The 13,617-nt window shown below is 32.8% G+C and overlaps 1 protein-coding gene across 2 annotated transcripts in view; it reads right to left on the bottom strand.

Moving 5' to 3' along the window:
- Positions 1 to 1,574: 1,574 nt before the first annotated feature.
- LOC133338085 (uncharacterized) overlaps positions 1,575 to 13,617 on the bottom strand; it is a 76,819-nt gene continuing 64,776 nt past the window's right edge. The window contains exons 2-4 of one of the 2 annotated variants that reach the window (XM_061546270.1): positions 10,080 to 10,128; positions 3,088 to 3,903; positions 1,575 to 1,994 (exon numbers count right to left, since the gene is read on the bottom strand). In XM_061546270.1, the coding sequence (XP_061402254.1) occupies positions 1,577 to 1,994; positions 3,088 to 3,903; positions 10,080 to 10,120 (1,275 nt within the window). In that variant the 5' untranslated portion in view covers positions 10,121 to 10,128 and the 3' untranslated portion in view covers positions 1,575 to 1,576. The remainder of the gene's footprint in view (positions 1,995 to 3,087; positions 3,904 to 10,079; positions 10,129 to 13,617) is intronic. The other variant, XM_061546271.1, reaches the window with a different exon arrangement.

The raw sequence follows: 13,617 nt of genomic DNA, 5'->3' as shown, positions 1-13,617 counted from the left end.
TATTTTGAAAATTATTTTCCAAACCTCAAAATAAAAATTGAAAAACATGAAACAATTTTATATATATGCTTCCACATCTTTCCTATAATTGAGTTGCCATATACTATATGTGTATATTTAAGATTCCTTGAAGAAAGATTTGGAAAGTAAATGAAATTGAATACGGCAAATTTCAAATTGTATCCGTTCCCAATGTTGGAAAAAAACATAATTTGTCAAATTCATATTGAAATTTACGGGAAATGTCAGCTGCTGTTACCTTTTATAATTGTACCATGTTGGAAAATATAGAAATTCGGAAATGTCAGCTTTGGAAACCCAAATCGTTTCTACGATCTATAAACTCTTTTGCTATATTAAAAGGAAAAGAACATGCAATTATAATAATCATTTATATTGTTTGGATTTTATTTTGTTAATAACTTAAATATGTTGTTATTGTTTTTGTTTATGATTAATTTTGTTTATATTATTCGTTTTTATACTCCTTGGTTTATTTAATTCTTTCTTCTTCCATTTTTTGTTTTGTTTTGTAAGGATCAATTTTGATCAAGTGATATCTAAGCAAAGTGAAATATAACATTATAATTAATAATTAAGCAATTTAACAGTTTATTTTTTACTTTTACTTATTTTTCAAGTTGCATTGTTGTAATGTTTACATGTTTGTCCGTTGATGTTTTTTTTTTTTTTTGGTAATATTATTGTTAAAAAAAGAAAAAAAAATTATAATTTAAACATTACATGTTTTATGTTGTATATTTTTGTAAAAAACTAAGACTAATAAATAAAATAAAAACTACATATTGCATTCAAATAATAAATACACTGGGTGGGGGGAGGAGCAGCAGGATGATTTGCTTATAAATAAAAATAATAAATTTTTTATAAAACTAAAAAAGGCCAATAATGGAAAATCAAAAGTAAAAAATATTAAAAAATACTAAAAATAGGATATACATTTTTATGTAATGAAAAAAACTTAATTAAAAAATACATACAAATAATAAAAATAATAGTAATTATTACATTTTCTTTCTTCTTCTTCTTCATTAGATCATTTAAAGTCTTAAATATTAATACAATGAACCTATCAATTAAGATGTATGTAGGATGATGGTGGGGGTGGGTATGTGAGGGAGAGGTAATTGGTAAAGTACCTTCCTTCCTTTGTTCTAAACACCTTTCCACCTGTTTTTCACCACTACATACTTTTGACGCAAATATCAACAGTTAAATAGACATTTATGTATGTATTCTTGTTAAAAGGGATTTGTTTTGATGATCCTTTCTTTTTTGGTTTTTGTTTTTTCTTTTGTTGTTGTTTTTGTTTCCTTATCTAATATGAGAGAGGTTTTTGTTGTTATCAAAGACTTTTGTGTATGTGTGGCTGGATTTCCAGTCTACAATATCTGGAAAACTAGCCAATTTTCTTTTAAAATTCTTTCATTCTTAAAACACGTTTAAATTTTGAATACTAGAAAAAAAGATCGCCATAATGAGATGAATTCTATATATGTATGTAGTACATGCTGTGTGTGTGTATAGTACGCTTTTTTGTATATCAAAACAATAATTATTCAATATCATGGAAACGTAAAATGGCACGTCCTGGTATCTCAGAACTACACAATTTCTGTATAACTTCAGCTGCCTGTTCACAGGGGAATACCGAATGTGGTGGTGGTTCAATTTTCTTATCGGCCACCATTTGGACCAATTCTTTTAGCTGTTCAACGGAACCATTGTTAATGGGAATAATTTCCTGCTGATACTCGACCGAAAGGCGTGAGAACTTGGGCATTAGCTTTTCGGCAACTTCGTCACTGATCAGAACAACACCACCCTTGCTGAGGCAATGCATAGAACGGTGCAGGGAACGTGAAGTGGTGCCAAAGTCAATGACAACATCGACGGTGCCGCCACACACATCTTTTGTGCGTTCAATTAATTGTGGCTCATAGAGGCATTCATTCCATTGGACAACGCTGACACTGAAAGAAGATGAAAAAGAGGAGAAAATTAAGTAAAAATTCAGTTAAAAAAGGAAATTGGTTTTTCTTGGTGGGACAAAGCAAAGGACTTTTGATATTTATACTAACCAAATCGTCGTTATGAAAACCTTTGGTCCACATATAGACCAACTGGTCTTTATAATGACCTGTAGTCCCTATACAGACTAATTGGTCTTTATAAAGACCTGTGGTCTCTATACAGAACAGTTGGTCTTTATAAGGATGTGTGGTCTCTATACAGAACTGTGGTCTCTATACAAACCAATTGGTCTTTTTAGAGACCGGTGGTCTTTATAAAGACCGGTGGTCCCTATACAGACCAATTGGTCTTTATATGGACCTGTGGTCTCTATACAGACGTATGGTCTCTATACAGACCAATTAGTCTTTATACATACCAATTGGTCTTTATAAAGACCTGTGTTTTCCATACAGACCAATTGGTCTTTATAAATACGTTTGATCTGTATACAGACCAATTGGCCTTTATAAAGACCTTTGGTCTCTAGAAAGACCTATGGTCTCAATATAGACCAATTGTTATTTTTTATTGTTCTAAAGCCTTTGGTATTTGCTCGTTCAGTAAAGTTCGGCTGTGCAAAGGACCTTTGATATCTATACTAACCAAATGGTCTTTATGAAAACCTTTGGTCCACATATCGACCAATTGGTCTTTATAAAGACCTGTGGTCCCTATACAGACCAATTGGTCTTTATAAAGACCTGTGGTCCCTAACGTTGGTCTTTATAAAGACCTGTGTTATAACATCCAATTGGTCTTTAAAGGACTTTTTATACAGAACTGTCTCTAATTGGTTCATATAGATATCATAGGTTTTTATAAAGACCTATGGTCCCAATATAGACCAATTGGTCTACATAAAGATATATGGTCTCTATATAGACCAATCAGAGCTAGTACGTCCAGAAACCTTTCCCAAAATTGTTTAACCGGCCGAAATTGAAAACGTTACAGATGCTACGAATGAATTTTAGGAATCCTGAAATGGTTTATGTATATAAAGTCCTATTGTCTTTATAAAAACCTTATTTTTTAATTTTCTCTACTTACTTTTCAATTTCTGTAGCCAAACGGAAGCCCTCATCACGCAGACTAGCCACAGTGATGTCAATCAATTTATCTGCTCCAGTTGCGGCATAATGATACGATGCAATGCGAACGGCCCACAATGCCAAACCGCCAGTGCCAACAATCAGCAATTTACATTTTTTATCCGCTTCTTCGGGTGCGCGTTTCTTCAACAATTCCCTGACAACCTCTTCCGCTTTGAAGACAGCATTCATGGCCATTAGTGCACCGGTTGGCAACATAGCCGCTACACAAATTGGCAAACTATCCGGTATTGGTACAACATATTTTAAATCTGGTACAACCAATAGTTCAGCATAACCAGCAGGTGCTTCATCGAATGGATAGACAATGACACGTTGACCAATACGTAAACCACAATTGTTCGAATCATTAATGCCACTTCCGAGGGATTCAATAACACCGGCCACTTCGAAGCCAGGGAAGAATGAACCTTCACGAATGCCAGCATGTGCTGGCGATGATTGCGTTGGACAATAATCACTCAGATCGGAGGAAATCGAAGACATGCTGGTTATTGAGGCCGAACGATCACGACGACGATAACAGGCACCGGCACAAACGATTTTGATGCGTGCACCCATGGCCGGTGTATCTTCGATGGGTACAAAGAAATTGAAGACACAATTTCTGACCTGTGGACCAGGCGATTCAATTGACACTTGACGGCAGAGTTTGTTCATGTTGTATGGTGGTGTGCTGTCGCTGGGTGATGACGAAATGGGACTATCGATACCCGAGTAGTTTGCTGTTGCAGTGGCCAAGGGAGCTGTAGCTCTGTAAAGGAGAAGAGAAAAAAATGAGCATTTTTAGTAAAATTAATATATAAAAGGAGATATATTTAAGAAACAAAAGAAATGGTAGATTGAAATTGATTGAAATGGCTTTCTGAGAAAAAATGTGGCAATTTTAAGAATATTTTGCAAGACTCTTTTTTAATGATTTTGCAGGGATTTCGAGAATTAAACTTTGATTTAAAAAAAATCTTGAATAGAAATATAACAATAAAACTATCAAAATTTGGTGGACTATACTTTGAATCTTAACATAATAGTACAACAGCATGCTGCCTACACGACTTCCATTCTTAAATATGAATGCCTTAGGCATAATCCTTAAAACTATGCCTTGAAAATAGATTTATTAAAAAAGGTCGGAGTTTACTGATATTAGGTTCTTTTTAGGTAAGATTCTAAATTTCTCATTTAGTATTGATTGTATAAAAAGGTAATAAGATTAAGAACAAAATCTATTAATACGGCCAGCTAGCGAAAATCAGCTGTTTTGCCCAAGTCTAACGTCAAAACATTGGACTTTTTTTACATTTTCATAATAGAGGTCAATTCAGAATAATGAATATTGACAGCAAACTTGAGAGGCAGGTGATATGCAGCTGGACTCGAATTCAAGTAGAAATTACCCACTTTGATAGTTAATCAAGACATCAGCTGCGCTGAATGGACTACACATGGCACAAAAAAATAAGTAGTCCATTTAGCGCAGCTGATGACTCGATTAAAAGAAGGTAAGGGTTTTTTAGACGGCATTTACATTAGAAATTTCTACCGGGTTAACCTACTTTATGAGGATTTATTTGACATATATGCAAAGGAATTGACAATTGAAATCCACTGGGTTAATCCAGTTAAATGTAAACGTAGTATTACACTATCGGAAATAAAATATATACATGGCATAAAAATAGAGTTGATCCGTTTCAAGATCTAATTTCTAAAAAAAGGAAAACTTTAGTTTGCAAGAACTCAACGAATAGTTTCCCTTGAAGTCTGTATTTAATTGGATAATATGAAAGATGTCCATATGGAGGTTTGGCCAAGTTCTCGCTTCATATGCATTTTAATATTGGAAACAATAGACGCAATTATTTCAAATGCTGCGTAATATAATTGGTGTCCTTATTTGTATTTTGATTTATTAGCTTGTTTACATTGTGGTGATATGTTTACTCTATTTTTAACTTTCATTTTCATGTGTGGGGCGTAACCTTCAACAAAAATAATATTTTGTTTACCTGCCACGTTTTTTGTGGTTGTTTTTTATTTTTTTTTTTTAAAAAAGCGCTGCTAAATAAATAACCCATATAAATATTTGAAATTCGATAAGATATAATTCAATGTTTATGGCACTCAGATGCTACTTGAAATCAAAAAAAAAGAAGGAACTACCTATTTCTGTGTTATCACAGCAAAACAATAAAGTAAAATTTGCTATCACGTTCCATATTTATGGTGGATCACATATGGCAAGCGTGTGATGATAACGAAGTGACGTTATCCATTTTGATTTGATAATTAGATTTAGATATTCTCAACGAGTGTTTTCCTTATTGTGACACTTAAGTACTACTCGGCAAATACTTCCTTTTTCTGTTACAATTATTCAATTTATTCTTAAAACAATATATCATTTAATTATTTATTACAATTTTGCTCGTAAACAATTGACGTAATCCACACGACATATGTTCGTAAACGATTGGCTGACCGACCGACCGGCTGTTGTTTATTTAAACTTTGCGCGCATGCGCAATTAATTAAAACCCCCCATATGAGTTGTTTACCTGAACATGAATGCCATTATTAGAAGCAAAAATCAAAATAACAACAAAAGCAACAATGATAATAATAAACAATGTGTTATTCTGTCTAGAATTTTTAATTTTGTTTATAGAATCAAACATTTGATTCGTATGATTGTTATGGATAAAAAATAAACAATCATACATATTTATAATGGAATTATACAAATGGCAACAACAGTAATTGGAAATAGTTATTTATTTTTTCCTCTTTATAGAAAAATATTATTAAATAAATGAAAGTAATTTTTTTTTTAAATTAACAACACAATTTGTTTTTGTAATTTCAAATTGTTGTATGAATTTCTGTCATAAATACCCAATGAACGATTTATTTTCAGTTTTAATTCTATTGTTTTATTTTATAAATCTATATGGACTTTGTCATATAAATATTATGACATAAATTTGAGTTACAACAAATCAACCTTCACATTTTTTTTTATCTAATGTCTATAAATTCTGTATTTCGAAAGAGTATTTGTGTGTAATTGATATGAAAAAAACAAGAAATACATTAATAACAAATTATTTAATCGCAGACAGATCACTTTTAAGTGTGGAACCTTATTAGATAAGTTAAGTTGGTGTTTGTTATAGAAATACTTCTGGTTAGAATTTGGAATTCTTTTTTGATTGAAATAATTAGTGTTATGGATTCACATTACAGTAAACCCCGCTTAATTACCTCAGTGAAAATTTCAATGAATGGTTAAATACCTCGCTAGGGTAATTAGCCGTGGACCCCGGTTAATTACCCAGCGAGGGTAAATATCGGTGGACACTGGTGTTTTGTTTTTTCTTCCTTTTTTGCTTGAGATATTAACTGGAGCTTTAGTTTGATAGAAAAAGATGTATTTCTGGGAGACATTTCACGAAAACTTTCAGAACAATAGATTTTATGTGCACATGTGTGACAAGTGCATTAGCAAATGTAAGCCATTTTAAGTGAAGTTGCCAGATTAAAAAAAAAATACATTGGGTAATTGCATGGAACAGATCATGATGCAATAATAAGGTGATGTATCAAAACAAAAACAGTTTTTTGTCTCGATTATCTGTCAAATTTGTCCTTATAATATTTCAAAAATTTGGCAGCATTGCATATCGAATTCAAGTAAAATTTACCACTTTGGCAGTTAATCAAGACATCAGCTGCTCTAAATGGACTACCTATTCATTGTACCAGGGAATAGATTTAAAGGTACGGTTACTTTGGGGTAGGTTATTCAGGGAAAAATAAATGAAATGGGTAATTAAAATTACCATTAGACGTGCAATTGTGTAAGGGTTTGTACTGAAAATAACTGGGTATTCTGAAATCGGATTAATTAACCGAGGAAGGTAATTAAGCGGGGAATTAAGCGGGAAATACTGTATATATAGTCGAATTGGTCTGCATAGAGACCGCAGACCTTTATAAAGGCCAATTGGTATGTAAGTAGGCCGATTGACCAATTAGTCTGTGTTGAGAAAACAGGAATGGTCTCCATCTTCTTTTATTCGAAAGACCCACTTAGACGTCAACGACTTTGTGTCAGCAGGAATGGTTACGATTTTCCAAACTTTATGTATAAAGACCAACTTTTCCCGAGTCTGTTTTGTTGTTAGAAAACAGTAGTGGTCTCCATCTTCTTTTATTTGAAAGATCCACTTAGACGTCGACGACTTTGTGTTAGCAGGAATGGTTACAAGTTTCCAAACTTTATTTTTCTTCATTTAATTAAGCTCGTCCTCTACTCTCCTTCTGCATTGGTCTGTATCATCTCGGTTCAAATAAATAAAAATTCGCAAACTAGTTTTTCTTCCATTGCTTTTTGGTGTTCATATTCATTAGAATTTTAAGACATTTGTGTTTTGTTTGTATGTTGAACTTCATCGTAATTGCTGGAGAAATCACATTGAAAGATAACAAATTTAGTCACAGCTAAATCTACTTCTTCTTCTAAGATTTTTAGTATTAATTTATATTTCTCAGTTCAATTTCACTTTTCTAATAAAATAATTATTAGAAAAGTTCTCTGCCCAAATGTGGGTCTGTTGCTGGGCTGCATGCATGATGCACCTACTCGTTATAATCTAATAACGTGTTAATTACCGTCAGAAAAATTGCATAGTTTTTTGTTTTTGTAATTTACAAACAATAACATTTGGCATTACATTTAGTTACACTTTCACCACTTAAATGTTCTAACAAATGACGGCATATTCTAATTTATTTAGCTAGCGCAGTTTATTTAGATCCTCAGTTATTTGATAATTATCGGCAATTTTTTACGAGGCTAATTATAATTTAAAAAAAAGGTAATATAAAATTGTTGAGAAGGTTATTTGCTGAGTAGTTATTATGGGTAATAAATTTTATGATCGTTATTTTATTGACTAGAAATACATAGTAAGGGAAAAATTGATTTGTGGAATGAGGAGTGGTAGAGAAAATGTATTTAATGCATACAGTGCTATGAAATCTGTCATGAAATAGAGGAAATGACTTGGCATGAAATTCGGAACATAGTTCTTTTTAGGAATTTATATCAAAGTTTTAGCGAAATTGGATGTATAAGTTGGACATTTGTGTCATATCAGTATCTTATTTTTCAGAGCAGTCGATAGAAATAGAAATATTACATACATAAATTTTTCTATCTATAGAACGCTAGCCAAAAGGGTTTCTGTCAAAAACCGTCTCCGTATGATTTTCAATCTATAGAATATTCTCAAAAAAAATCTATTGCAAAAGTGGTAATTTACTTCTAACGATCTTTTTGGTGGCTTCATCAGATTTCTTAAAATATTTTATCTATATTTTCTCAAATTCAATTTCACAACAAATTTCTATTGGCATTAAAATTTCAATTTCAAAATCTATATCTACTTGTAAATCAAGTGTTGAAATATCATTTCATGCCAAGGTTGATTGCCATAATAATTGTTTTGCAATGCGAAAATATCAGACAAAAAATCTGAATACCCCCTTCAATTTTTATTTTCTTTACATAAACAACAACAGCAGAAAAAATCTAGAATTATAAATATTTTACATGCATGTTCTAATGAATGTAAGGTCACTCACTCACTAGTATTTGTGTCGCGTAAATTTCACTCAATGTTGGGAAAGGTCTAGATAACATAGAAGTGCATGCATTTATATTTGTAAGATATTTTATGAGACCAAAATTTACGATAATTGAGTGAATGTCATTTTGTTAGTGGTGGGCGAGAATTTGAGTTGTTTGGTTGTAGGTGAAGCCGGGATATAAGTTCTAAAATGCATTCAATGTCAAATATTAAAAAAAAATTAGAAGTGAAAACATTGTAAGAAGACAAGAGTTCTAGAGAGAAAAATGAGTATTAAAAAAGTATTCGTCTGGTCCAAATCTTGTATCAGCCTATGTCCAAACTTTGTACCAGCCTATGGCGAAGGTAAATCTTCGAAAATTTCTTGAGAGGTTTTAATTTTGGCATATTTGTTATGAAAGGCTATCAAATTGTGTAGTAAAAGACAGGAACCGGGCTCTATAAACTTTATGTACTGAAAATATAGCGGTGTTGAGGATGTATAGCAGCTTCGGATATTTAATAATAATTTATGACAAAAATCTAAAATATTTCATAACTTTCTTTGCCCTATAACTCTCCACTTAAAGGGACAACTATTTTCTAGATATGCCCTGTAAGATTAATCTATTAAAGACTTAGCATGTAAAACGTTTTTGGCATTAATCTAATTATCAGCTCGTTATGTATCTCTTTACAACTGAAACATTGGATTAAAGTTTTTGAAATCAATTGTTAATAATTTGGCACTTATCAACAGAAATATTGGTTTGATAATAATTCGTGTGATCAGTCAATCTGATAAACACTGAAAGACACCCTTCCAATTAATGTTTTTAAAGTGAGGATATTCAAATCTATCTTCCACGGCAATCATACTAACATCAAAATGAGCAAGATGCGAAATCGAAAGGACAATGAACTGAATAGCACGTCGAACCAATATCATAAAATTTATTAGAAATCTATAATATTTGAACCTGTTTCAACTTCTTCCAATTAATTCACACAACGTTCCGTTAGCCCATTTTAACAACTTTATTATGAGATTTCTAATTAAATCTGTGTTTTAATTTCTAAATATTTTTGTTAAAGCTGCCACAAAATTCTTTAAAAAATTATGTTTTGAAATTTTATTTCAGTTTCTTTAATTTCTTCAATTTCCAAATATTTTTTCCGAGCACCTTAAAAAAATTATTTGATATTGTTTTTCAATTTCAAAATATTTTTGTTCCAAGTTTCTTAAGAAAATATTTTATATTTTCCTTAAATTTATTTTATAATCAACAAAACCTACCTTGGTTGTATAAAATGTTGTGTGCAAATTTCAGCCGGCATTTTGTTGCTGACTTGGTAAAAAATTTGTTTTTATAATAAATGTATTAATTCATAAAATTGCCAATTTGTTTACACAAAAATTTTTTTTTTTGATTTTTTGCAATTTTTTTCTTTCTTTTTCACTTTTGCAAGCTAAAAATTTTTATTCTCTTCGATTTCTTAACTTTCTTTGTATTTTATAACAATAGTGTATCTTTTTTATTAATATTTCACTTTTTTCCCTTATTTGGAATAAATATCTTTTCTCCGGTTTTTTTGTTAGCTTTAACGGTTTGCTTGGTAGCTGTAATAAAACTAAGCATTTGTGGTGGCTAACATGGCTCTTTTGTTTTAGATTTTTTTTCTCCAAAGCGAAAACAAAACTTGACACGCACACACATGCATAGATACAGATATGGGCATAGAAAATACTCGATTTTATAATGAAATAAACAACAGAGAGAAGCCAGCCATGCAAGCTGGGAGTGAATATTTACTACTCATATTCACTAAGTAATTTGAGTGGGGAATACAATAACAAAAAAATTATCAAGTACTCAAAAATTATGCTTCTTCTTTTACAGCACACACACTCACAATAACAACTCTAGAATGCTGGTTTTCATGTTTTTTGGAAAACAAAACAAAGTCTAAAGAAAACAAAACATGTGTTTTGTTTCAAAAGATAAATATATACATATAATACATAATATTTACATACATACGCTCGTTTGACAACAAAATACATAATATTTACCTACATTTTAAATAATCATTTCATACACTCATAAAAAAAAAATATTTTGCCGTAATGACATTGACAAAGATCTCCATATGCAATAAATTGAGAGGGATAGAGATGTCTCGTCGATCTTGTAATGCTCTTGACTTCTCATTGCCACAGTTGTGTATATATTTATGACTATATAATTCATAATTTATAACCGGAAAATAATAATAATTTACATGCGTATTTAATGTGAAAAATTGTGTGTGTTTATTTTTTGTTTCAACAAGGAAGAAATGGTAGCAATGCCCGATGACGTATTAATTTGACATTTTAATGGTTATAATAGATTGTATTCGCAAAATAAATAAGGCAAATTAAACAGCTGATTCATAATGGAACATTAAATATAGAAGAGAGTTTATATTTGGAGCAACTCTCCGAATACTTCCAAACTTTGAAAATGCATCTAAATGTCGATAAGTTTGAGGCAATAGCCTTCAAAGGTATGAAGAAATATTTATACCCCAGCGCCAGACAGTATGAACCTACTCTTACTATTGCAGGGCAAACAATAAGAAACTCCGACAAGATTCAATTTCTGGGAGATAACTTAAGTATCAAATTTGAATTTGTATGACATATTGAGTACGTGTTTTGGTACTACCAGCAACTGGTGGACTGTCCGTTAGAGTTATGCTTCTTGCGTACAAACAGGTAATAAGGCCACTAATTGGGTATACCTTCCCTGTTTGGTTTGGATCTCTTCCCACCAAATGGAGAGGCTACGCATTTGGAAGAGGCAGATTCTTAAGTCCTGCTTGGGCTTAAGCCCAGAACAAGGGCGACTGCCTACTTATAGAGTAGTGTACGATCCCACAGACTTCAGCCGAATAGATAACTTTCTAATGACCAGCGCTCTGAGGTTCCTAGACCTAGCGGCAACTTTATAAAATAAGTTATTAAGAGATAGCATTCAGCACGACAAAGTCGTTGAAAGATTAATTCGTGCCAATTATAGGTCTCCGAGCAATTTAGCCACTTTGAATGGAAAAAGTCTTCTATATAGAGATAACCAGCTCCTATTCTATCATCGTAGGTATACCCATAAATCAGCAGAAATTGTAGCTATAAAACCACTAAAATTCATAAATTAGATAATAGAATTTCGGAGACATAATATATTTTCCTCTCCAGAGAGAATTGTCGGGAGAAAAGGAGAGAGAGAAAAAAAGAACATGAAAACGAATAAATTCCGGAAATTTTACCAAGCACATTCTCCTGTAGGGATGAAGAAGGAATTCTGGTGACAACTAACAACTAACAGAATAGGGTCTGGAAAATGTATTTTGCAAAGTTTTTTGTATCAATTGGCGCTGAAGAAGATACCCTAGAAACAATAAGAGGTAACGGTATAGAGTGTATACAACCTAGCCGAGATGAGGTCAGATTAGCAATCAAATGGCTGAAAAATAAGAAAGCAGCAGGTACCGATGGGTTGCCAGCCGAAGTATTCAAGACCGGCGATCAGATGGTTTTCCTATAAAGGAATTAGCCTCTTTTCCAACGTGATCTGTGAACGACAGAAGCCAATGATCAATGACATTGTTGGACCATATCAATGCTGCTTTAGACCTGACAAATCCACGATAGGCCAGATTTTCACACTGCGCCAAATCCTGCAAAAGACTCATCGACACATTTCACCTATTCGTCGACTATAAAGCCGCATTCGACAAACGAATCTGTTTAGAGGTGTTTAAAATCATGTCCGTGATCGTTATTACTGCAAAATTAATATGGCTATGCAGAATGCCTTTAACTGGCACAAAGTCAGCAGTTGAAGTCGGAAAGGACCTATCGGAGCCCTTTAATGCGAGGTGGCCGTTCGTCGTGTGACCTTTTTAACATCCTGCTGGAAAAGGTAAGGTGAACAGAAATGGCTAACTTTACACCAAACAACACTTGCTACTCGCCGATGGCATCGACATAATTGGTCAAACATTACGAGCGATAATAGCCACCTTTGAACAAATTGAAAACGAGTTTGGCAAAGTGACTAGTGAAAATAAATGGCGAGAAGGCTAAGCTGATGGTATCAACGTGAAAGACGTTCCGTAGACTCGTAACAACTGTGGAACATGAGACCTACAGCTATGAGGTAGTAAACGATTTTCTATACCTCGGTACCGCCATAAATAAAACTAATGACATCAGTTTTGATATTCGGAGAAGGATTGTGTTGGCCAACAGATGCTTCTAGGGTCTGAGTAAGCAACCAGACCAAACACACATTCTACAAGATGCAAATATTAAACGTGCTGTTATATGGATCTGAAGCAAGGGTACTTTCGCAAGCAGCTTGAGCGAGCTGTTGGAGTGTTTGAGAGAAAAATGCTCTGGGAGATTTATGGGTCGATTTGTGTTGACGTTGAATATTGTCGTCGAATGAACCATGAGCTGTACCATCTATTTTCGAACATCGCAATAATCAGACGGATCGAACTGCCGCAAATACGTTAGCTAGGTCACGTTGTGAGAATGAATGGGGATTCCCCCACTCAAAATGCATATAAAAGCGAGCCAAGTGATGGTCCACGCAGAAGAAGAAGGCTACGAATCCGATAGAAAGGTGAAGTAGAAGACAACATCGATACTCGATAGAAGTTTCACAACATGATGATAACAATTTCATATTCTTAATAATAACTTATTTCGATGTTATTAAATAAACTAATATTTGTTCGAACTCTTAGAATTAAAGTGTTAAGGTTAGATGCAACTTATCGTG

The sequence above is a fragment of the Musca vetustissima genome, unplaced genomic scaffold, assembly GCF_032173495.1.
Source record: "Musca vetustissima isolate MV318-11 ecotype Yass unplaced genomic scaffold, APGP_CSIRO_Mvet_v1 utg45094, whole genome shotgun sequence".
In the NCBI taxonomy this organism is placed as follows: domain Eukaryota; kingdom Metazoa; phylum Arthropoda; class Insecta; order Diptera; family Muscidae; genus Musca; species Musca vetustissima.
This window is presented reverse-complemented; position numbering and strand designations above follow the sequence as displayed.